We start from the raw sequence: 24,785 nt of genomic DNA on the forward strand, positions 1-24,785 counted from the left end.
ATCTATAACTAAACTACTGCGCCACTTTCTTTTTAGAAAGAAAGTAGTAATTAAAAGCAAATATTTTAAACTGCTTGTTTTTCTTTCCATGAATTGGAATTTCCTTTCTTCTTTACCATGATATCAGGTCATGTATGAATTGCATTTTTTATGCATTTTTGAATAAATAAATGCATTTACAAACTAAACTATACTATTGCGACAGTACCTTTCTTCTCCTCCTCTCTTTTGAGTTTATCCTCTTCATATTCTTTAGGCAGCTTCTCTTTCTTCTCTTTCTCCACGTCGCTGTGTAAGTGTTTAGTGGTGTAGCTGAGAGCCGGCGACAGCAGAATCTCTCCGTTCTTACACAGCTCATCTCTGATCCGGATGAAGAACTGCTGGAGCTCCACAGAGTCCTCAAAGATCTCAGAGTCCGTCCTACAACACAATTAAAAACATCTGGTATTGTACATAAATCCAAGACAAAAAAAAAAAAAAAAAAAATAATAATAAAAAAAAAAAAAAAAAAAATCCAAGACAAAATGAGTGAACGATGAGCATCACCTGTGTAGACGTCGGGCTTTCTCCAAAACCTCAAACATGTGGTCCTGGAACACGTCTAGTCTCCTATAACGGCCCTTATCCACGTTAGCTCTGACGATCTCAAAGTTCAATGGAGTCTTATCAGGATTGTTGGGATCAACAGCTGGAATCTCCGCCAGTGAGTCACTATAACAGCGTCCCTCATCATCCTGGTGACCGAGAACCGAGACGAAGAGATTGCGGACGAGCTCCTGGATGAGCCGCGCAACATCTGGGACATGTGCGTCGTCGCCTCCTTCCAAGTCTCTCCTGGTCTCCAGAAGCACTTTGTGAAGCACCAATGCATCTTTGTAGATCAGCGATTCAGGTTCGTTGTAGGTGCAAGCGTTGTTGAACATCAACACTAAGTCTTCCACCAGAGCATCGACATCCTGGTACTTGTTGGCCAGCATGTGGGTCTTCACCTTCTCCATGTCGATGGGTTTCTTGATGGCCACATAGTAGTCGGGAAGCTCAGCGCGGGACGGAAGACGGAGGAAGATGGTGCTGAGACGCCGTCCACGCTTGTCGGTGTAGTTCTTCACCGCTTCATAGAGTTCATTGAGCTTCTGCTGCAGAGGGGTCAGGTACTTGGACTTTTTCGGAGAGATGCCACTCTTCCCTGGAATAAAAGCGGCACATGGTCAAAAACCACAACTCCTGAGACTTCACTCCAATATCCAAAAATAATATAGCCTTCAATGGTTTAGCTTCTCAGTACTTGAGTAAGCTCTCTTCACATTATAGTCCCTCACATCTGCTGCACTTTCAAATCTCCTAGAATACTTAGAATGTCAAAATCAGCTGCGGGCGGCAGATCATTTTCTTATTTAGCGCCCAAACTCTGGAACAATCTACTTAACCCTTATGCGGTCCTTGGGGTCTTTTTGACCCAAAATGACATTTGCTAAATTTTTTAAAATTTTTCCCTTTGTTCAAATGGTACGAGACTTTGTACATCAGTCAACACAAATAAAAAAAAAAAAAAAATTGGAATGATATCTTGATTTTATGTGTGAAAAAAAAGTCACGTTCGTCTTTGGGGCAAAATGTACAGGCAACAAAATGCAATTTTGTAACAAAATAATAGTAAAAAAAAAATTATTTTCCTGTTTATTAATGTTTTTACTCCACATTTGTGGAGTTTTTGGAGGATTTATTACACTTTTTACATTTATATAAATTAATAAATAAATATTTTGGTAACACTTTACAATAAGGTTCATTAGTTAAACATTAGTTAATGTATTAACTAACATGAACTAACCATGAACAATACATTTGTTACTGTATTTACTAATCCTTATTAACATTAGTTAACGGAAATACAGTTGTTCATTGTTTGTTCATGTTAGTTCACACTGCATTAACTAATGTTAACAAAAATTTAATAATGTATTAGTAAATGTTGAAATTAACATTAACAAAGATTAATAAATGCTGTATAAGTCCAGTTCATTATTAGTTCATGTTAACTAATACGGTTAACTAATGTTAACTAATGAACCTTATTGTAAAGTGTTACCAATATTTTTTATACAACAACAGTTTTTTATGTTAAATTCACTTTATAAAAGACCCACATGTCTAACTTTCATTCATGGGGATAACATGGATAATTCCACATGGTTTAGTCTAAGATTTTTGTGCATCTTTTGGAAAATCCAGTTTTAAAAGTAAAAAAAATAAATTTTACCACTATGTGGCTGCAGAGCTCCACTATTGTTTTTTGCTATTTGACCAACTGAAAGATATCTTTTCACAAGTTTTTTTTTTTTTCAGTTGAGTTCATATCTACATATTATGAAATACACAGGACACAAAGAAATACATTTGAGAGACCATAAAAACTGCTCTCTTATAATTTGTCAAATTAAAAAAAAAAACATTTGCTGTTTTTGCATTCTTATGTTCATTTTGTGTACTGCTTCTCAATATGTAATAGAAATGATTTGTTTCAGTACAAAAAAATCCTGAACTTTGACAAAAAGTAATTTTTATTGTTATAATTGCGATTTCATAATATGTACATATGAACTCAACTGAAAAAACTTGTGAAAAGATATCTTTCTGGTGGGCAAACAGCAAATAGCATATAGTGGAACTCTGCAGTAATCTACTGGTAAAAATGATGTTTTTTTATTTTAAAACTGGATTTTCCAAAAGATGGGCAATAATCTAACACCAAACCCTGGGAAATGAATTATGTTAACTCCATGAATTAAAGTTAGAAATGTGGTCTTTTATAAAGTGAATTTTTAAAAAACAGTTTTTGTATAAAAAAATATTTATTTATTAATTAATATATATTTAAAAAATGTGATTAAACCACTGAAAACTGCACAAATGTCGAGTAAAAACTTTATTAAACTGAAAAATATATACAGTAAATATATTTTTTTTAACTATTATTTTGTAACAAAATTGCATTTTGTTTCCCGGCGCGAAAAAGGACCCTGAAGTCCCCGAGTGTGATTTGAAAAGGACGACCGCATAAGGGCTAACACTGTTCGGGAGACAGACATACTCTGTCAGTTTAAATCTAGATTCTAGATATCAGCAGAATATGTGCAGTCCTCTGCACAATCTAACTTTGCTGCAACATGGAACTTTTGCACTATTGACACTACTGTCCTATTTGATGTTAAAAGTGCTTTATAAATAAAGGTGATACTGCTTTTGAAACATACTAATTTTCAGCTTGGGTGAAATGATGTCATCGTCGTCCGGCGGAGGTCCGAGTTCTCTTCGTTTTTCTCTCAATATCTTCTCCAGAATGTTGGCGTCATTATAAACCTAGAGTCAAACCAACAAGCTAGTCATGAAACATCAAATCACTTAGTATTTATAAAACCTACACTCTTAAACCTTGTGCGACCTTATGGACATTTTTGTCCATTTCAGTTTTGTTTTTTTGTCATAAGTGTGCCTGTGTTAATGCCAACTGCACAAATTTTGGCTCAGGTGTTTATTTGTATTGAAATTTTAATATTTCACCCTCATTTCCTTCAAAAAATCAATTTTACCCTCCGTATAAAAAATACTCACACTCAGGACCTTAAGGACAAAAATGTCCACATTGAAACCCATTAAAACTGCAATTTTTTAACCCAGGGCCATTTGACTATAAAATGGTGCAATATTTGCTAATAGGTATTCATTCTATCGGCAAGGCTTCAAATTTTACATTTTTACCACTTTTTTTACTAGATTCTACCATTTTTTTCAAAATTTTTCATATGCATTTTTTTATTTATTTAACACTACATTAAAATTGAAATGCCTCAAAATTAATGTTGTTGTTCTTCACTAACACACCCAAGAATCTCATAAGCAAATAAAAAAAATCTGCTTCGCATTTAGTATATGGAAATTACTACTATTTTTAATTTTTTTCATAAAAAAAAACACCTGCGGCATTATGCAAACAAACCATTTAAAGGGTTACAATTCTGAATGTTTGGTATTAATAGCTAAAACAGAAGCTGGTTAAAAAATTTACATTAGTGAAAGTGGAACAAAATATTAATAAATTAGGACATTTTTGTCCATTTTGCACCTATGTGTAACTGTTATTTTGACACACAAGGGTTAAAAATAAAGCTGCTTCATGATGCCATTGAAGAACCATTTTTTGTCTAAATGGTTCCTTAAAGAACCATTAACATTTGAAGAAGCTTTCTGTTTCACAAAAGGTTCTTCGTGGCGAAAGAAGGTTCCTCAGATTCTAAAAAGGGAAGAAAGAGATGGTTCTTTAAAGAACCTTTGACTGAATGGTTCTTTGTGGAACCAAAAATGGTTCTTCTATGGCATCGCTGTGAAGAACCTTTTAAAGCCCCTTTATTTTTAAGAGTGGAGGACACCGAAATACATCAGAAAGCTCCTTTTAATGCTCAGTATACGGTCTTTCCAAGCTTAGTAGTAACAATCATACTCACTTGTGAAAAAAAAAACACCTGTGCCATTATGCAAACAAACCAGCATTTAAAGGGTTACTATTCTGTGAATTAATGAATGTTTGGTATTTATGGCTAAAAACAGAAGCTGGTTAAAAAATTGACATTAGTGAAAGTGGAAAAAGATATTAATAAATCGTATTTTTAGGACATTTTTGTCCATTTTGCACCTATGTGTAACTGTTATTTTGACACACAAGGGTTAAAAATAAAGGTGCTTGATGCCATTGAAGAACCTTTTTTTGTCTAAATGGTTCCTTAAAGAACCATTAACATTTGAAGAACCTTTCTGTTTCACAAAAGGTTCTTCGTGGCGAAAGAAGGTTCCTCAGATTCTAAAAAGGGAAGAAAGAGATGGTTCTTTAAAGAACCTTTGACTGAATGGTTCTTTGTGGAACCAAAAATGGTTCTTCTACGGCATCGCTGTGAACAACCTTTTAAAGCCCCTTTAGTTTTAAGAGTGTAGGACACCGAAATACATCAGAAAGCTCCTTTTAATGCTCAGTATACGGTCTTTCCAAGCTTAGTAGTAACAATCATACTCACTTGTGAAAAAAAAACACCTGTGCCATTATGCAAACAAACCAGCATTTAAAGGGTTACTATTCTGTGAATTAATGAATGTTTGGTATTTATGGCTAAAAACAGAAGCTGGTTAAAAAATTGACATTAGTGAAAGTGGAAAAAGATATTAATAAATCGTATTTTTAGGACATTTTTGTCCATTTTGCACCTATGTGTAACTGTTATTTTGACACACAAGGGTTAAAAATAAAGGTGCTTGATGCCATTGAAGAACCTTTTTTTGTCTAAATGGTTCCTTAAAGAACCATTAACATTTGAAGAAGCTTTCTGTTTCACAAAAGGTTCTTCGTGGCGAAAGAAGGTTCCTCAGATTCTAAAAAGGGAAGAAAGAGATGGTTCTTTAAAGAACCTTTGACTGAATGGTTCTTTGTGGAACCAAAAATGGTTCTTCTACGGCATCGCTGTGAACAACCTTTTAAAGCCCCTTTAGTTTTAAGAGTGTAGGACACCGAAATACATCAGAAAGCTCCTTTTAATGCTCAGTATACGGTCTTTCCAAGCTTAGTAGTAACAATCATACTCACTTGTGAAAAAAAAACACCTGTGCCATTATGCAAACAAACCAGCATTTAAAGGGTTACTATTCTGTGAATTAATGAATGTTTGGTATTTATGGCTAAAAACAGAAGCTGGTTAAAAAATTGACATTAGTGAAAGTGGAAAAAGATATTAATAAATCATATTTTTAGGACAGTTTTGTCCATTTTGCACCTATGTGTAACTTTTATTTTCACACACAAGGGTTAAAAATAAAGGTGCTTGATGATGCCATTGAAGAACCTTTTTTTGTCTAAATGGTTCCTTAAAGAACCTTTAACATTTGAAGGACCTTTCTGTTTCACAAAAGGTTCTTCGTGGCGAAAGAAGGTTCCTCAGATTCTAAAAAGGGAAGAAAGAGATGGTTCTTTAAAGAACCTTTGACTGAATGGTTATTTGTGGAACCAAAAATGGTTCTTCTACGGCATCGCTGTGAACAACCTTTTAAAGCCCCTGTATTTTTAAGAGTGTAGGACACCGAAATACATCAGAAAGCTCCTTTTAATGCTCAGTATACGGTCTTTCCAAGCTTAGTAGTAACAATCATACTCACTTGTGAGCCTTCTTCGTTGTAGTGACGCGCATTGCGAAACATCAGCTTCATGTCCTCCATCATGGCGTCCTCGCTGGGGTATCTGTCAGAGCGGATGTTGTGTTCGATGGTCCTCAGGTCCATTGGTTCCAGTATAATCTTGTAGTAATCTGGGTAGTCTTTTTTTGAGGGCTTGAACATAAAGAGGTCGCAGAGTCTCCGGCCTGTGCCCATCTCACGAGCCTCCGCCACAGCAGCACACAGAGCCTTCATGCGGTTCTTCTTCGTGTTCTTCTTATGGCTGCCAGAGGCCCAGAAATCGTCAATGTTTAAGACTATAATGAGCTCTGAACATATACTGCTAGTAGTTTTGAAGCTGCAAACGTACCTTTTGCGCTTGGTGCTGCCTCCATCAGAAAGAGTAGATGACAGCATGCTGTCTCCGTCTTCATCATCCCTCCTTGTCAGTTCTTTCCTCTTCATCTGAAGACAAACATAGATTGTTTGCAGGCACTGTTTTTAATGCATTTTTGTTTTTTGAGACTAGTGGAAAGAAAACACCCAAAAGGCACTGTTAAGTGTTTCTTTTATAGCACTTTATCTATTTGTGTCAATAGATTTCAATTACAATCCCTATTTTTAAAAGCCGATTCTCAAAATGACTTAAATGGGTTGGGGTCAATTCAGGAATGAACTCAACAATTCCAATTCAAAGAAGGAAATGGAATTGGAATTCAACAACAATTACAGGAAACAGAGTTGGAATTGAATTGGAATTACAGGAAGTGGAATTCTGTTTATTGCTGTTTCTGAGCATCTATTTGTGATTGCATTTAGAGACATACATTTGAACTTTATTTATGATGCTTTACAAATACCAAGTAAAGTATGAAATTGAAGTTGATCAAATGCAAGTATATAAAAATGAGAACTGTACATTATGAATTAATAACTGAATGACAGTGGTGATACGTTTCTGGAAGTACTATACATTCAATATATGATTACCACATAATATATGTCTGAACTCGTGTTCATTCATGTATTTCATTCACTTTTTATTGCATCGAATTATCATCATTTCCTGAAATTTGTCATGTGAACTGATCATGCTTAACATACTAAACATACAGTACTTTTCTTTTATATGTTTGTTGTTAATGTGATTTACAATATTGAATGTACTATAAACTATTAAGCAAATGAAGTCAAATTATTTTATTTAGCAACTCAAGTGAAATATTTCCTGACATTCCAATTCAATTCCAATTCCATTTCCTGTCAGCTGCATGCAATTCCAATTTCATTCCAGGAAGTGAATTGGAATTTACCATTCATTCTCAATTCAATTCATGAATGGCCCCAACCCTGCTGGCTATATCCTGAAGGTTTTTACAGAGGGATTTGTTCCTATATAATTTGCTTGGTTTTTATACATTTTACTCCCCAAAAATGTTAAAAATGACATTGTTTCTTGTCTGTTCTAAGCGACAAGTGACAAAATGAGATTCCCAAAATCCCCTCTGTAAAAGCATTTGACTCTAATATAAAAAAAAAATAAAATAAACAAGAATTTTGAAACTGACTTCATCCAGTGTTTAAATTTTTGTACTAGAAATGTATGCAAATTAGTGCATATTTAATTAAATAATGGCTCATTTGCATATTCAAACCTAACATTTTAGAAAAGCTGTAATACAAAAAATGTTTGCATCAATGTAATCAATCAACTGAGTAAGTAAGGTGATAACTGTTAGTTAATTTTTTACCCTATTTACCTGCAGTGTCTCGCCTAGACAAAAAGCATAAAATAAAATTGTGACCCTGGACCACAAAACCAGTCTTAAGTCGCTGGGGTATATTTGTAGCAATAGCCAAAAATACATTGCATGGGTCAAAATTATTGATTTTTCTTTTATGCCAAAAATCATTCAGAAATTAAGTAAAGATTTTTTTGTAAAATTACTACTGTAAACATATCAAAATGTAATTTTGGATTTATAATATGCATTGTTAAGAACCTAATTTGTACAACTTTAAAGGTGATTTTCTCAGTATTTTTGATTTTTTTGCATCCTCAGATTTCTGATTTCAAATAGATGTATCTCGGCCAAATATTGTCCTATCCTAACAAACCATACATCAATAGAAAGCTTATTTATTGAGCTTTCATATGATGTATAAATCTCAGTTTTGTCAAATTTAATCTTATGACTGGTTTTGTGGTCCAGGGTCACATTTGTAATTTACAATTTGTAAAGGATATTATACCTGCAATATATGCTGCAACTTCAGCACGCGTTTGTAGATTTGAGAGTTGGGAACGTTGTAGCGCTTTGCGTTCTCAAACATCAGGTTGAGGTCTGTGTCGATCTGTTCCACACTTTCATACTCATTGTTCTTCATCTTACTCCTGCGGAGAGATTAAATACTTCATCATATGTTCAGAACTCAAGAACTGCATTGACGTTGTCCGTCTGTACCTTATCTGCTGGAGGGAGATTGGATGGCTGATTTGCTGGAAGTAGTCGGGGTAGTCTTTCCTGGAGGGCAGCTGAAAGAAGGGCTCGGCTAAAAGCTGTCCCTGGTTGTTCCTGCAGCCCCGCACCGCCTCGTACATCTGGAAGATGGGGCTGCTCATGTCCATGCTGGAGTGGATGCTCTCGGCTTCGGACTCACCCTCGTCGTAATGAACAGAGCCTGACAAAATGAAAACGCTCAACTAATTAGTATGTACTCGACCAGTCAAAAGTTTTTGAACAGTACGGTTTTCAATGTTTTTTAAAAGAAGTCCCTTCTGCTTGAACTAAAGTACAGCAAAAACTGTTACATTTTGAAATATTTTTACTATTTAAAATAACTGTTTTCTATTTGAATATATTTTAAAATCTAATTTATTCTTGTGATTTTAAAGCTGAATTTTTAGCATCATTACTTCAGTCTTCAGTGTCACATGATCCTTCAGAAATCATTCTAATATTCTGATTTGCTGCTCAAAAATATGCATTATTATCATTATTATGTTGACAACAGCTGAGTAGAATTTGTTCAGGTTTATTGATGAATAGAAAGTTTAGAATAGAAGCTTTTATCTGAAATATAAATATTTTGTAACATTAAATAAATGTCTTTATCATCACTTTTGATCAATTTAAAGCATCCTTGCTTAATAAAAATATTAATTTCTAGCATTTCTATAAGCCCCCTCCCCCATTTCAACTTTCTATGTATCAAATAATCTCTTTTTTAAATATTGATAATAATAATAAATGTTTCTTGAGCAGCAAATCAGTATATTAGAATGATTTCTGAAGGATCATGTGACACTGAAGACTGCAGTAATGATGCTTAAAATTCAGCTTTAATCACAGGAATATATTACATTTTAAAATATATCTAAATAGAAAGCAATTATTTTAAATAGTAAAATTATTTCACATTTTTACAGTTTTTGCTGAACTTTGGATCAAATAAATGCAGGCTTGGTGAGCAGAAGAGACTTCTTGAAAAAACATTAAAAATCTTACTGTCCAAAAAACTTTTGACCAGTAGCGTAAGCCAATAATGACACATCAAAACATAATATATTAATGTAAGATCACTCCAACAGAGCTACTGCATGCAGATATCATCACGTGTGCCGTACCAGTTAATATGGCGTCCTCTTCACTCTCTGAGCCGTACTGTAGAGCAGTGGTGATGGAGGACAGTCGGTCTCCCTGTGCAAACCTTCGGTTCCTGTTCACAAACACCAGTGCAAATACAACACTATATGTCAAACTGGCACCTCAGACATATATATATATATAACTGTATGATTCAATAAGTATAGTTAATAAATATTATATCATATTATCCACTGACTTAGGATAAAATATATAGATAAAAATGGAGTGTGTAATGGTCACATGTAATCCAACTTAATTTACCTGATCCTGATGCTGCTTTTAATAGGTTCAGCATGTTCAAGCTCCAGTTTTCTCTGTGCAAAAATCTTTTTGATGGTGTTTGCATCCTGGAAATTCACATATATATTTTACAACAAGCTAAACAGTGCAAGTCTAAGATATACACTAGCAGTCAAAAGTTTTTGAACAGTACGATTTTTTATGTTTTTTTCTCTTCTGCTCACCAAGCCTGCATTTATTTGATCCTAAGTACATCAAAAATGTATTTTTTTAAAAATATGTTGTACTTTATTAAAATAACTGTTTTGTATTTGAATATATTTTAAAATGTAATTTATTCTTGAGATTTCAAAGCTGAATTTTTAGCATCATTACTCCAGTCACATCATCCTTTAGAAAGAATTATAATATTCTAATTCGCTGCTCAAAAAACATTTTTATTAAACATTTCTTTGATGAATAGAACGTTCAGAAGAACAGCATTTATCTGAAATAGAAATCTTTTGCCACATTATAAATGGCTTTATCATGACTTTTGATCAATTTAAAGCATCCTTGCTTAAAAGTATTCATTTCTATTATTTCTTCTTCAATAAATAAATAAAAAGTTATTAAAATTAAAATTTAAACATTTATAAAATTATAACTCCGAGCTTATGGTATAGTGGATAATGTTACACAAGCTTTTTATTTCAGATAAATGCTGATCTTTTGATCTTTCTCTTCATTAAAGAATCCTGAACAAACTGGTTTAAATATTGATAATAATAATAATAATAATAATAATAATGTTTGTTGAGCAGCAAATCAGTATATAAGAATAATTTCTGAAGGATCATGTGAGTAATGATGCTTAAAATTCAGCTTTGATCACAGGAATAAATTACTTTTTAAAATATATTTACGTAGAAAACTGAGAAATTTTACTAAATAGTAAAACTATCTCAAACTTGTACTGTTTTTGCTGTACTTTGGATCAAATAAATGCAGGCTTGGTGAGCGGAAACATAAAAAACATTAAAACCTTTAACTGTTAGAGTATATATTAATATAAATTGTATATACAAATAAATATAATTTCAGTGACACATTACTTTAAATACTTGTGATCCGGGTTCATTGTAGGTTTTGGCATTTTTGACTAACAAGTCGATGTCTTTAGCCATGTGGTTTACACTTTTATAGTAGCCCATCTAGAGAGAGAAACAAAAAAGAAACAAGCTTCAGTGTAAATCGATAACAAATGGCAATATTGTACATACTGCAATAAAACAAGATACCTGTATTCGTTGTGCAACGGCCTTTAGATCTATTGGCTCTTTAATAATAGCATAATAATCTGGATATTGCTGAAAAGGAATGTTTAAATGATTATTCATAACAATATTATGACATGTTTGTGCATGTGCGCGAATGAAATTGAGAGAACTACCACTTTAGAGGGAAGTCTCTGGAAAAGTTCACTAATGAGACGCCCATGCTCTGTGTACGTCAGCACAGCGTCCAGAAGCTGCCCGAGAACTTCCTTAAGGCTTGAGACAGACTGTAAAAACAAAACGAACCAGAATGATTAGTCTGGACACATCTAAAACACATTTGTACAAGTCCAAAGCATGTCTGGCGGCCCGTCATGAGGCTGAGACAGGCCGATGCAGAATGAGACGAGATCTGGGGTGTCAGACCTCCTCCTCTGTGGCCCCTCCAGGGTTTTCCTGTGAGTCGTCATCGTCCTCGTCTTCATCATAGTCCCCTCGCTGGACAAACTCATTTTTGGTGCGAATATACAAATCCCATAGTTTACAAGCCGCTCTGAACTCCGGAGTTTCTGGCTGCACAGGACAATTTTAAAATAGTGAATTTCTTATCTGAAGAACATAGCAGACAGCAAAAATAATACAAGAAACAACATCTGAATGATAATTCATTGGTACAGTGATTCAAACAGAATATTTTGTGATTTTGTGAAATGTGAGAAGTGTACTCTATTTTTGTGAGATACTGTATGTAAGATATATACGCACTTTGTAGTATGTCTTGGCATTGTTGAATAAGAGCTGAAAATCAGCCGTGAGCTGCTCAACATCATCATACTCCTCCATTTTTAGCTTCTGCTGGATTTTCATCATGTCAATGGGCTGAGACACCACATCATAATAATCTGGCTGGTTCCTGTAGGGAAACATTATGTGTTATCCATTTGCGTTATTGAAACTGAGAGTTCTGACTATTTAAAAACTATTAAGTACAGCCAGAAATCTCTAACGTGCGACTGACCTTCTCTTTGGTGCTCTGATGAAGAGTTCACACAGCATCCGGCCCTGATCATCCTTATAGTCTCTGATAGTGTTGTACAACTCGTGACACACGGCAATCTGTAAGGAAAAAACGTACCGGATGACACACTAGAACAAATGACATCTTGATCTGTGAGCGCAGGATCAGGAGTGCAATTAAAACACTGACAGACTTATATTTCTGCATAAAAGATTTCCAGTCAGGATTTAGACCGAATCATACTGAGACTGCTCTTATTAGAGTTGCAAATGACCTGATCAGGGTGGTCTCTATTAGTGCTGCTGGACCTTAGCGCTCCGTTTGACCACAACATTCTTTTGAATAGACTTGAAAATTATGTTGGCATTAGCGGAAGTGCATTGGCATGTTTCAGATCGTACTTATCTGACCGCCATCAATTCGTAGCAGTGAATGACGAGGTATCATATCAATCACAAGTGCAGTATGGAGTACCTCAAGGCTCAGTACTAGGACCGTTACTTTTTACGCTTTACATGTTACCCTTGGGAGATATCATCAGGAAACATGGTGGTAGCTTTCATTGTTACGCTGATGATACTCAGCTCTAGATTTCTTCGCGGCCCGTGCAAAACATACCAATTTGAAAAACAAACTGAATGCATAGTTGATATAAAAAACTGGATGACGAGTAATTTCTTACGGCTAAATTCTGAAAAAACAGAGGTGTTAATTATTGGACCTAAAACCTCTGCAAGTAATAACCTAAAACACAGTCTAATTCGTCAATTCGTCATCATCAGTCAGGAACGTAGGTGTGCTATTCGATAGCAATCTCTCCTTCGAAAGCCGCATTTGCAAAACCACATTTTTTTATCTCAAAATCTATTGAAATTACGACCTATGCTCACAATGTCAAATGCAAAAACGATTATTCATGCATTCATGACTTTAAGGATAGATTATTGTAATGCTTTATTGGGTGGTTGTTCTGCACGCTTAATAAACAAACTCCAGCTGGTCCAAAATGCAGCAGCTAGAGTTCTTACTAGAACCAGAAAGTATGAGCATATTAGCCCGGTTCTGTCAGCACTGCATTGGCTACCTATTAAACATCGGATAGATTTTAAAATCTTGCTAATTACTTATAAAGCCCTGAATGGTTTAGCTCCTCAGTACTTGAGCGAGCTCCTATCGCATTATAGTCCTTCACGTCCGCTGCGTTCTCAACACTCTGTCAATTTGATAGTACCTAGAATATAAAAATCAACTGCGGGCGGCAGATCATTTTCTTATTTAGCGCCCAAACTCTGGAACAATCTACCTAACACTGTTCAGAAGGCAGACACACTCTGTCAGTTTAAATCTAGATTAAAGACACATCTCTTTAACCTAGCCTACACTTAATACATTTCATAATCCAAATCCGTTAAAGGATTGTTAGGCTGCATTAATTAGTTCAACCGGAACCAAGAACACTTTCCCATAACACCTGATGTACTCATTGCATTGTAAGAAGAATGGCATCTACGCTAATATTAGTCTGTTTTGTTTTTATTCTGAGGTCACCGTAGCCAGATCAGATGGTCACTGCAGTCCCCAGAATCCAGTCCGTACTCAGCCCAGATGGTGGATCAACACCTGGAGATGACCTCTACAGCCCTGAATGTCAGCGGAGTTAACTAGATGAGCCCCGGAGACGGTTCATCAGTAAAGAACTGCTCAGCTAGACGGCCGTTGGCGTAAGACCACGGGAACCAGAAGAGTCCTCTGCACAATCTGACTTTGCTGCAACATGGAACTTCACTATTGACACTATTGCCCTATTTAATACTGTAACGCTCCTTTGACACAACCCGCATTGTTAAAAGTGCTGTTTAAATAAAGGTGATAAAATGAGGGCAATGTGTCAATATGCAGTAAGGTCAGAGCTAATGAATACATGAAGTGTATTGAACTCACAGGGTCAACGGTGGGGATGTTTGTGGTTCTTCTCCTTTTACGACTGGTTGAAGGTATGGATGTGGTCTGGCTGTCCTCAAAATCTCCTCCGCTCACACTGCTGGACGGAGAAGTCGCTCTCCGTCGCTTTGAGCCCATTGTAAAAGCCTGCTATAGAGAAAACGATATAACTCAAGTAGTTCTTATATAATATATTTCATAAATTATTATTGGTAAAGTTGTTAGCATTTATACTAGTACTTGACATTCAGCAAAGAGACATTTATAATCACTGATTCCACTAAAACACCATCATCATGACACTGTAAAAAAATAAGTTCCTGGATGGCAAAATAATGTCATCAATTTGTTAGTTTAAAACTGTAATGTACATGATTACATTTTAAACCCAACAGTTCTTTTATAATAAATTTTCTGAAAACCTCCATAATAACACAGTGGTGAAGAGAAATTAACAATCAAAGTTCATCACAAGTAGCTTTTCTACATGCTGAGGGAAATACTACTATATAGAAGGAGCACAGTGTCACACACACCAACTCTTAACATAATCGTAAAACTAAAATAATACAATGAACATGAATTAAACAACATGAGTTGTAACATAAAACCCTAATTTACATAACCGAAAACAAACAAAATACTGTCACAGGTGTCAGTTTTTTTCACTGTAAATTATTAAAAGGTGTGTTCTTTTCACTTCCACATATTGAACATTTAACCATATTTTACTGTAAGGTAACAGTCTTGTTACAGTCCTTTAGAGCTAACATTTCTGTCATTATTTTACAATGTACAGTTACTAATAAAATTTCAGCAACCAATCAATAAATTTCTAAGTAGTTCATAACAGTAACAACAATGTATCATGGGTAAACCAGCACAAACAAGTTTTCAAAACAAATTAGACATAATTATTAACAAATTATTGTTACATTTGTTATGAATTAACGGTAAGTTTGTGTAATGCTACAGTACAGTAATACTATTAAATACCATTTACTAACTGAATTACTATGAGTAGACATCAATTTACCAGTTTTTACAAAAACACTTTGGTGCCCGTGGTAGCCATAGTTCCCCTAAAAACAAGTTACTCTGATTATTATACAATAACAAAATCAAACCAAACAAAAACACTTCGGTAACTTGGTCACATCTGTCACAAAAAATAAACACAAATAAAGATTACATAAACAAAATAAACTAAATTTTGACAGCTTCTAACACTGATTTAATGACAGTTCTATTTATTTATAAATATTTTGCAGTCTTTACATTAATCGTTATAATTATAATTATTGGTGGAAAATTCTTGGGGTCCAACAGGATATTATTTTAAAATTAAAGAATTGAATACAATTAATTACGTATTTTATACTATCGAGCATTATTGATAAAGCATTAATTAGCAGTAATCCTGTGAGAGTAACATCTTACTAAAGCACAGTAATGCTTGTTAATGCCACTTTACTAACAGCATTAGCCCATTTAAGTTCATAGTTGTCATTTTCCTTTTGTGAGAATTTTTCTAGATGTTATCTATGTTTTATGTCTCATTTAAGCAAACAAGCAAATAACTAATTTTATTAATAAGATAATTTTGTTCTAACATTTTAATTGTATTAACATGTTGTTAGCATGTATTTAGCATGTTGTTAACAGGATTAGGGTTACTATTAGTACCTAGTGTCGAGTTTTGTCACGGCGAGCTTCACTCACGTTTTCTTTATAAAATGTACATATATATTTATTTTTTTAATTTAACTTTTTGATACACAATGACCCTGTTGGGGAAACTTAATGGCTGCACTTTGTTCTGCACTATGTTCCACCACTTTAACACAAATGGATTTGTTGTCTGTTGTGTTTTCATATTAAAGTGATTATAAGATAGATGCAGTTATTTTGGGTTCACATCGAACATTCTTCGACTTTTATACAGAATACATTTGTTTATGAATAAAGATTGAACTTCCCTGCTGAAAAAAAAAAACAGCTAAAACCAGCCTAAGCTGGTTGGATGGTTTTAGCTGGTCAGCAGGCTGGTTTTAGAGGGGTTTTGGCCACTTCTTTAGCTGGTCAGGCTGGGAGACCAGCTAAAACCAGCTACTTCCAGCTTAAACCAGCTAGGACAGCCAACCAGCCTAGGCTGGTTTTAGCTGGTCATCCAGCCTGGTCTTAGCTGGTCAGCAGGCTGGTTTTAGAGGGGTTTTGGCCACTTCTTTAGCTGGTCAGGCTGGGAGACCAGCTAAAACCAGCTTAAACCAGCTAGGACAGCCAACCAGCCTAGGCTGGTTTTAGCTGGTCATCCAGCCTGGTCTTAGCTGGTCAGCAGGCTGGTTTTAGAGGGTTTTTGGCCACTTCTTTAGCTGGTCAGGCTGGGAGACCAGCTAAAACCAGCTACTTCCAGCTTAAACCAGCTAGGACAGCCAACCAGCCTAGGCTGGTTTTAGCTGGTCATCCAGCCTGGTCTTAGCTGGTCAGCAGGCTGGTTTTAGAGGGTTTTTGGCCACTTCTTTAGCTGGTCAGGCTGGGAGACCAGCTAAAACCAGCTACTTCCAGCTTAAACCAGCTAGGACAGCCAACCAGCCTAGGCTGGTTTTAGCTGGTCATCCAGCCTGGTCTTAGCTGGTCAGCAGGCTGGTTTTAGAGGGGTTTTGGCCACTTCTTTAGCTGGTCAGGCTGGGAGACCAGCTAAAACCAGCTACTTCCAGCTTAAACCAGCTAGGACAGCCAACCAGCCTAGGCTGGTTTTAGCTGGTCATCCAGCCTGGTCCTAGCTGGTCAGCAGGCTGGTTTTAGAGGGTTTTTGGCCACTTCTTTAGCTGGTCAGGCTGGGAGACCAGCTAAAACCAGCTACTTCCAGCTTAAACCAGCTAGGACAGCCAACCAGCCTAGGCTGGTTTTAGCTGGTCATCCAGCCTGGTCTTAGCTGGTCAGCAGGCTGGTTTTAGAGGGGTTTTGGCCACTTCTTTAGCTGGTCAGGCTGGGAGACCAGCTAAAACCAGCTACTTCCAGCTTAAACCAGCTAGGACAGCCAACCAGCCTAGGCTGGTTTTAGCTGGTCATCCAGCCTGGTCCTAGCTGGTCAGCAGGCTGGTTTTAGAGGGTTTTTGGCCACTTCTTTAGCTGGTCAGGCTGGGAGACCAGCTAAAACCAGCTACTTCCAGCTTAAACCAGCTAGGACAGCCAACCAGCCTAGGCTGGTTTTAGCTGGTCATCCAGCCTGGTCTTAGCTGGTCAGCAGGCTGGTTTTAGAGGGGTTTTGGCCACTTCTTTAGCTGGTCAGGCTGGGAGACCAGCTAAAACCAGCTACTTCCAGCTTAAACCAGCTAGGACAGCCAACCAGCCTAGGCTGGTTTTAGCTGGTCATCCAGCCTGGTCTTAGCTGGTCAGCAGGCTGGTTTTAGAGGGGTTTTGGCCACTTCTTTAGCTGGTCAGGCTGGGAGACCAGCTAAAACCAGCTACTTCCAGCTTAAACCAGCTAGGACAGCCAACCAGCCTAGGCTGGTTTTAGCTGGTCATCCAGCCTGGTCCTAGCTGGTCAGCAGGCTGGTTTTAGAGGGTTTTTGGCCACTTCTTTAGCTGGTCAGGCTGGGAGACCAGCTAAAACCAGCTACTTCCAGCTTAAACCAGCTAGGACAGCCAACCAGCCTAGGCTGGTTTTAGCTGGTCATCCAGCCTGGTCTTAGCTGGTCAGCAGGCTGGTTTTAGAGGGGTTTTGGCCACTTCTTTAGCTGGTCAGGCTGGGAGACCAGCTAAAACCAGCTACTTCCAGCTTAAACCAGCTAGGACAGCCAACCAGCCTAGGCTGGTTTTAGCTGGTCATCCAGCCTGGTCCTAGCTGGTCAGCAGGCTGGTTTTAGAGGGTTTTTGGCCACTTCTTTAGCTGGTCAGGCTGGGAGACCAGCTAAAACCAGCTACTTCCAGCTTAAACCAGCTAGGACAGCCAACCAGCCGAGGCTGGTTTTAGCTGGTCATCCAGCCTGGTCTTAGCTGGTCAGCAGGCTGGTTTTAGAGGGGTTTTGGCCACTTCTTTAGCTGGTCAGGCTGGGAGACCAGCTAAAACCAGCTACTTCCAGCTTAAACCAGCTAGGACAGCCAACCAGCCTAGGCTGGTTTTAGCTGGTCATCCAGCCTGGTCTTAGCTGGTCAGCAGGCTGGTTTTAGAGGGGTTTTGGCCACTTCTTTAGCTGGTCAGGCTGGGAGACCAGCTAAAACCAGCTACTTCCAGCTTAAACCAGCTAGGACAGCCAACCAGCCTAGGCTGGTTTTAGCTGGTTTTAGCTGGTCATCCAGCCTGGTCTTAGCTGGTCAGCAGGCTGGTTTTAGAGGGGTTTTGGCCACTTCTTTAGCTGGTCAGGCTGGGAGACCAGCTAAAACCAGCTTAAACCAGCTAGGACAGCCAACCAGCCTAGGCTGGTTTTAGCTGGTCATCCAGCCTGGTCCTAGCTGGTCAGCAGGCTGGTTTTAGAGGGTTTTTGGCCACTTCTTTAGCTGGTCAGGCTGGGAGACCAGCTAAAACCAGCTACTTCCAGCTTAAACCAGCTAGGACAGCCAACCAGCCTAGGCTGGTTTTAGCTGGTCATCCAGCCTGGTCTTAGCTGGTCAGCAGGCTGGTTTTAGAGGGGTTTTGGCCACTTCTTTAGCTGGTCAGGCTGGGAGACCAGCTAAAACCAGCTACTTCCAGCTTAAACCAGCTAGGACAGCCAACCAGCCTAGGCTGGTTTTAGCTGGTCATCCAGCCTGGTCCTAGCTGGTCAGCAGGCTGGTTTTAGAGGGTTTTTGGCCACTTCTTTAGCTGGTCAGGCTGGGAGACCAGCTAAAACCAGCTACTTCCAGCTTAAACCAGCTAGGACAGCCAACCAGCCTAGGCTGGTTTTAGCTGGTCATCCAGCCTGGTCTTAGCTGGTCAGCAGGCTGGTTTTAGAGGGGTTTTGGCCACTTCTTTAGCTGGTCAGGCTGGGAGACCAGCTAAAACCAGCTACTTCCAGCTTAAACCAGCTAGGACAGCCAACCAGCCTAGGCTGGTTTTAGCTGGTCATCCAGCCTGGTCTTAGCTGGTCAGCAGGCTGGTTTTAGAGGGGTTTTGGCCACTTCTTTAGCTGGTCAGGCTGGGAGACCAGCTAAAACCAGCTACTTCCAGCTTAAACCAGCTAGGACAGCCAACCAGCCTAGGCTGGTTTTAGCTGGTCATCCAGCCTGGTCTTAGCTGGTCAGCAGGCTGGTTTTAGAGGGGTTTTGGCCACTTCTTTAGCTGGTCAGGCTGGGAGACCAGCTAAAACCAGCTACTTCCAGCTTAAACCAGCTAGGACAGCCAACCAGCCTAGGCTGGTTTTAGCTGGTCATCCAGCCTAGTCCTAGCTGGTCAGCAGGCTGGTTTTAGAGGGTTTTTGGCCACTTCTTTAGCTGGTCAGGCTGGGAGACCAGCTAAAACCAGCTACTTCCAGCTTAAACCAGCTAGGACAGCCAACCAGCCTAGGCTGGTTTTAGCTGGTCATCCAGCCTGGTCTTAGCTGGTCAGCAGGCTGGCTTTAGAGGGGTTTTGGCCACTTCTTTAGCTGGTCAGGCTGGGAGACCAGCTAAAACCAGCTACTTCCAGCTTAAACCAGCTAGGACAGCCAACCAGCCTAGGCTGGTTTTAGCTGGTCATCCAGCCTGGTCCTAGCTGGTCAGCAGGCTGGTTTTAGAGGGTTTTTGGCCACTTCTTTAGCTGGTCAGGCTGGGAGACCAGCTAAAACCAGCTACTTCCAGCTTAAACCAGCTAGGACAGCCAACCAGCCTAGGCTGGTTTTAGCTGGTCATCCAGCCTGGTCTTAGCTGGTCAGCAGGCTGGTTTTAGAGGGGTTTTGGCCACTTCTTTAGCTGGTCAGGCTGGGAGACCAGCTAAAACCAGCTACTTCCAGCTTAAACCAGCTAGGACAGCCAACCAGCCTAGGCTGGTTTTAGCTGGTCATCCAGCCTGGTCTTAGCTGGTCAGCAGGCTGGTTTTAGAGGGGTTTTGGCCACCTTTCCAGCCTGGCCAGGCTGGTCTTAGCTGTTTTTTCCAGCAGGGTTAGCTGGTCTCCCAGCCTGTCTAGGCTGGTCAGGTTGGTCTTAGCTGGTTTAAGCTGGAAGTAGCTGGTTTTAGCTGGTGTCCCAGCCTGGTCTTAGCTGGTCATAGCTGATCAGCAGGCTGGTTTTAGAAGGGTTTTGGTCACTTTCCCAGTGTGGTCAAGCTGGTCTTAGTTGGTCAGGCTGGGACACCACCCGCTAAAACCAGCTACTTCCATCTTCCAACTTCCACCAGCTAAGACCAGCCAATCAGCTTAGCCTGGTTTTAGCTGGTCATCCAGCCTGGTCTTAGCTGGTTAGCAGGCTGGCTGGTTTTAGAGGGGGTTTGGCCACTTCCTTAGCTGGTCTGGTTGGGAAACCGACTGGAACAACCAGCTAAAATCAACTACTTCCAGCTTAAACCTGCTAAGACCAGCCAATCAGCTTAAGCTGGTTTTAGCTGGTCATCCAGTCTGGTCTTAGCTGGTCATAGCTGGTCAGCAGGCTGGTTTTAGAGGGGTTTTGCCCACTTTCCAGCTAAAACCAGCTACTTCCATCTTAAACCAGCTAAGACCAGCCAATCAGCTTAGGCTGGTTTTAGCTGGTCAACCAGCCTTGTCTTGGCTAAAACCAGGTTAAACCAGCTAAGACCAGCCAACCAGCCTAGACTAGTTTTAGCTGTTTTTTTTTCAGCAGGGAAAACCAGATACTTTCAGCTTAAACCAGCTAAGACCAGCCAATCACCATAGGCTGGTTTTAGCTGGTCATCTAGAATGGTCTTAGTTGGTCAGCAGGCTGGTTTCAGAGGGGTTTTGCCCACTTTCCAGCTAAAACCAGCCTGGCCAGGCTGGGAGACCAACTAAAACCAGCTGCTTCCAGCTAAAACCAGCTAAGACCAGCCAACCAGCCTAGACTGGTTTAGCCGTTTTTTCAGCAGGGAAAACCAGATACTTTCAGCTTAAACCAGCTAAGACCAGCCAATCACCATAGGCTGGTTTTAGCTGGTCATCTAGAATGGTCTTAGTTGGTCAGCAGGCTGGTTTTAGAGGGGTTTTGGCCACTTCCTTAGTTCGTCTGGTTGGGAAACCAACTGGAACAACCAGCTAAAATCAACTACTTCCAGCTTAAAACAGCCCATCAGCTTAGGCTGGTTTTAGCTGGTCATCCAGCCCTGGTCTTAGCTGGTCAGCAGGCTGGTTTTACAGGGGTTTTGGCCACTTCTTTAGCTGGTCAGGCTGGGAGACCAGCTAAAACCAGCTACTTCCAGCTTAAACCAGCTAGGACAGCCAACCAGCCTAGGCTGGTTTTAGCTGGTCATCCAGCCTGGTCTTAGCTGGTCAGCAGGCTGGTTTTAGAGGGGTTTTGGCCACTTCTTTAGCTGGTCAGGCTGGGAGACCAGCTAAAACCAGCTACTTCCAGCTTAAACCAGCTAGGACAGCCAACCAGCCTAGGCTGGTTTTAGCTGGTCATCCAGCCTGGTCCTAGCTGGTCAGCAGGCTGGTTTTAGAGGGTTTTTGGCCACTTCTTTAGCTGGTCAGGCTGGGAGACCAGCTAAAACCAGCTACTTCCAGCTTAAACCAGCTAGGACAGCCAACCAGCCTAGGCTGGTTTTAGCTGGTCATCCAGCCTGGTCTTAGCTGGTCAGCAGGCTGGTTTTAGAGGGGTTTTGGCCACTTCTTTAGCTGGTCAGGCTGGGAGACCAGCTAAAACCAGCTACTTCCAGCTTAAACCAGCTAGGACAGCCAACCAGCCTAGGCTGGTTTTAGCTGGTCATCCAGCCTGGTCCTAGCTGGTCAGCAGGCTGGTTTTAGAGGGTTTTTGGCCACTTCTTTAGCTGGTCAGGCTGGGAGACCAGCTAAAACCAGCTACTTCCAGCTTAAACCAGCTAGGACAGCCAACCAGCCTAGGCTGGTTTTAGCTGGTCATCCAGCCTGGTCTTAGCTGGTCAGCAGGCTGGTTTTAGAGGGGTTTTGGCCACTTCTTTAGCTGGTCAGGCTGGGAGACCAGCTAAAACCAGCTACTTCCAGCTTAAACCAGCTAGGACAGCCAACCAGCCTAGGCTGGTTTTAGCTGGTCATCCAGCCTGGTCTTAGCTGGTCAGCAGGCTGGTTTTAGAGGGGTTTTGGCCACTTCTTTAGCTGGTCAGGCTGGGAGACCAGCTAAAACCAGCTACTTCCAGCTTAAACCAGCTAGGACAGCCAACCAGCCTAGGCTGGTTTTAGCTGGTCATCCAGCCTGGTCTTAGCTGGTCAGCAGGCTGGTTTTAGAGGGGTTTTGGCCACTTCTTTAGCTGGTCAGGCTGGGAGACCAGCTAAAACCAGCTTAAACCAGCTAGGACAGCCAACCAGCCTAGGCTGGTTTTAGCTGGTCATCCAGCCTGGTCCTAGCTGGTCAGCAGGCTGGTTTTAGAGGGTTTTTGGCCACTTCTTTAGCTGGTCAGGCTGGGAGACCAGCTAAAACCAGCTACTTCCAGCTTAAACCAGCTAGGACAGCCAACCAGCCTAGGCTGGTTTTAGCTGGTCATCCAGCCTGGTCTTAGCTGGTCAGCAGGCTGGTTTTAGAGGGGTTTTGGCCACTTCTTTAGCTGGTCAGGCTGGGAGACCAGCTAAAACCAGCTACTTCCAGCTTAAACCAGCTAGGACAGCCAACCAGCCTAGGCTGGTTTTAGCTGGTCATCCAGCCTGGTCCTAGCTGGTCAGCAGGCTGGTTTTAGAGGGTTTTTGGCCACTTCTTTAGCTGGTCAGGCTGGGAGACCAGCTAAAACCAGCTACTTCCAGCTTAAACCAGCTAGGACAGCCAACCAGCCTAGGCTGGTTTTAGCTGGTCATCCAGCCTGGTCTTAGCTGGTCAGCAGGCTGGTTTTAGAGGGGTTTTGGCCACTTCTTTAGCTGGTCAGGCTGGGAGACCAGCTAAAACCAGCTACTTCCAGCTTAAACCAGCTAGGACAGCCAACCAGCCTAGGCTGGTTTTAGCTGGTCATCCAGCCTGGTCTTAGCTGGTCAGCAGGCTGGTTTTAGAGGGGTTTTGGCCACTTCTTTAGCTGGTCAGGCTGGGAGACCAGCTAAAACCAGCTACTTCCAGCTTAAACCAGCTAGGACAGCCAACCAGCCTAGGCTGGTTTTAGCTGGTCATCCAGCCTGGTCCTAGCTGGTCAGCAGGCTGGTTTTAGAGGGTTTTTGGCCACTTCTTTAGCTGGTCAGGCTGGGAGACCAGCTAAAACCAGCTACTTCCAGCTTAAACCAGCTAGGACAGCCAACCAGCCTAGGCTGGTTTTAGCTGGTCATCCAGCCTGGTCTTAGCTGGTCAGCAGGCTGGTTTTAGAGGGGTTTTGGCCACTTCTTTAGCTGGTCAGGCTGGGAGACCAGCTAAAACCAGCTACTTCCAGCTTAAACCAGCTAGGACAGCCAACCAGCCTAGGCTGGTTTTAGCTGGTCATCCAGCCTGGTCCTAGCTGGTCAGCAGGCTGGTTTTAGAGGGTTTTTGGCCACTTCTTTAGCTGGTCAGGCTGGGAGACCAGCTAAAACCAGCTACTTCCAGCTTAAACCAGCTAGGACAGCCAACCAGCCTAGGCTGGTTTTAGCTGGTCATCCAGCCTGGTCCTAGCTGGTCAGCAGGCTGGTTTTAGAGGGTTTTTGGCCACTTCTTTAGCTGGTCAGGCTGGGAGACCAGCTAAAACCAGCTAGGACAGCCAACCAGCCTAGGCTGGTTTTAGCTGGTCATCCAGCCTGGTCTTAGCTGGTCAGCAGGCTGGTTTTAGAGGGGTTTTGGCCACTTCTTTAGCTGGTCAGGCTGGGAGACCAGCTAAAACCAGCTACTTCCAGCTTAAACCAGCTAGGACAGCCAACCAGCCTAGGCTGGTTTTAGCTGGTCATCCAGCCTGGTCTTAGCTGGTCAGCAGGCTGGTTTTAGAGGGGTTTTGGCCACTTCTTTAGCTGGTCAGGCTGGGAGACCAGCTAAAACCAGCTACTTCCAGCTTAAACCAGCTAGGACAGCCAACCAGCCTAGGCTGGTTTTAGCTGGTCATCCAGCCTGGTCTTAGCTGGTCAGCAGGCTGGTTTTAGAGGGGTTTTGGCCACTTCTTTAGCTGGTCAGGCTGGGAGACCAGCTAAAACCAGCTACTTCCAGCTTAAACCAGCTAGGACAGCCAACCAGCCTAGGCTGGTTTTAGCTGGTCATCCAGCCTGGTCCTAGCTGGTCAGCAGGCTGGTTTTAGAGGGTTTTTGGCCACTTCTTTAGCTGGTCAGGCTGGGAGACCAGCTAAAACCAGCTACTTCCAGCTTAAACCAGCTAGGACAGCCAACCAGCCTAGGCTGGTTTTAGCTGGTCATCCAGCCTGGTCTTAGCTGGTCAGCAGGCTGGTTTTAGAGGGGTTTTGGCCACTTCTTTAGCTGGTCAGGCTGGGAGACCAGCTAAAACCAGCTACTTCCAGCTTAAACCAGCTAGGACAGCCAA

The 24,785-nt window shown here is 40.7% G+C and overlaps 1 protein-coding gene across 6 annotated transcripts in view; it reads right to left on the minus strand.

Annotated features, from left to right (window-relative positions):
* pbrm1 (polybromo 1) overlaps positions 1-24,785 on the minus strand; it is a 49,834-nt gene that overhangs the window by 22,720 nt on the left and 2,329 nt on the right. For 3 of the 6 annotated variants that reach the window (XM_073825674.1, XM_073825673.1, XM_073825670.1), the window contains exons 2-16: positions 14,298-14,447; positions 12,357-12,454; positions 12,104-12,251; positions 11,765-11,911; positions 11,515-11,625; positions 11,363-11,431; positions 11,177-11,275; positions 10,104-10,189; positions 9,821-9,912; positions 8,658-8,874; positions 8,446-8,587; positions 6,196-6,657; positions 3,255-3,360; positions 547-1,186; positions 209-420 (exon numbers count right to left, since the gene is read on the minus strand). In XM_073825674.1, coding sequence (XP_073681775.1) covers positions 209-420; positions 547-1,186; positions 3,255-3,360; positions 6,196-6,657; positions 8,446-8,587; positions 8,658-8,874; positions 9,821-9,912; positions 10,104-10,189; positions 11,177-11,275; positions 11,363-11,431; positions 11,515-11,625; positions 11,765-11,911; positions 12,104-12,251; positions 12,357-12,454; positions 14,298-14,435 — 2,767 coding nt within the window. In that variant the 5' untranslated portion in view covers positions 14,436-14,447. The remainder of the gene's footprint in view (positions 1-208; positions 421-546; positions 1,187-3,254; positions 3,361-6,195; positions 6,658-8,445; positions 8,588-8,657; positions 8,875-9,820; positions 9,913-10,103; positions 10,190-11,176; positions 11,276-11,362; positions 11,432-11,514; positions 11,626-11,764; positions 11,912-12,103; positions 12,252-12,356; positions 12,455-14,297; positions 14,448-24,785) is intronic. The other 3 variants (XM_073825675.1, XM_073825672.1, XM_073825671.1) reach the window with 2 other exon arrangements.

The sequence above is a fragment of the Garra rufa genome, chromosome 20, assembly GCF_049309525.1.
Source record: "Garra rufa chromosome 20, GarRuf1.0, whole genome shotgun sequence".
NCBI lineage: Eukaryota > Metazoa > Chordata > Actinopteri > Cypriniformes > Cyprinidae > Garra > Garra rufa.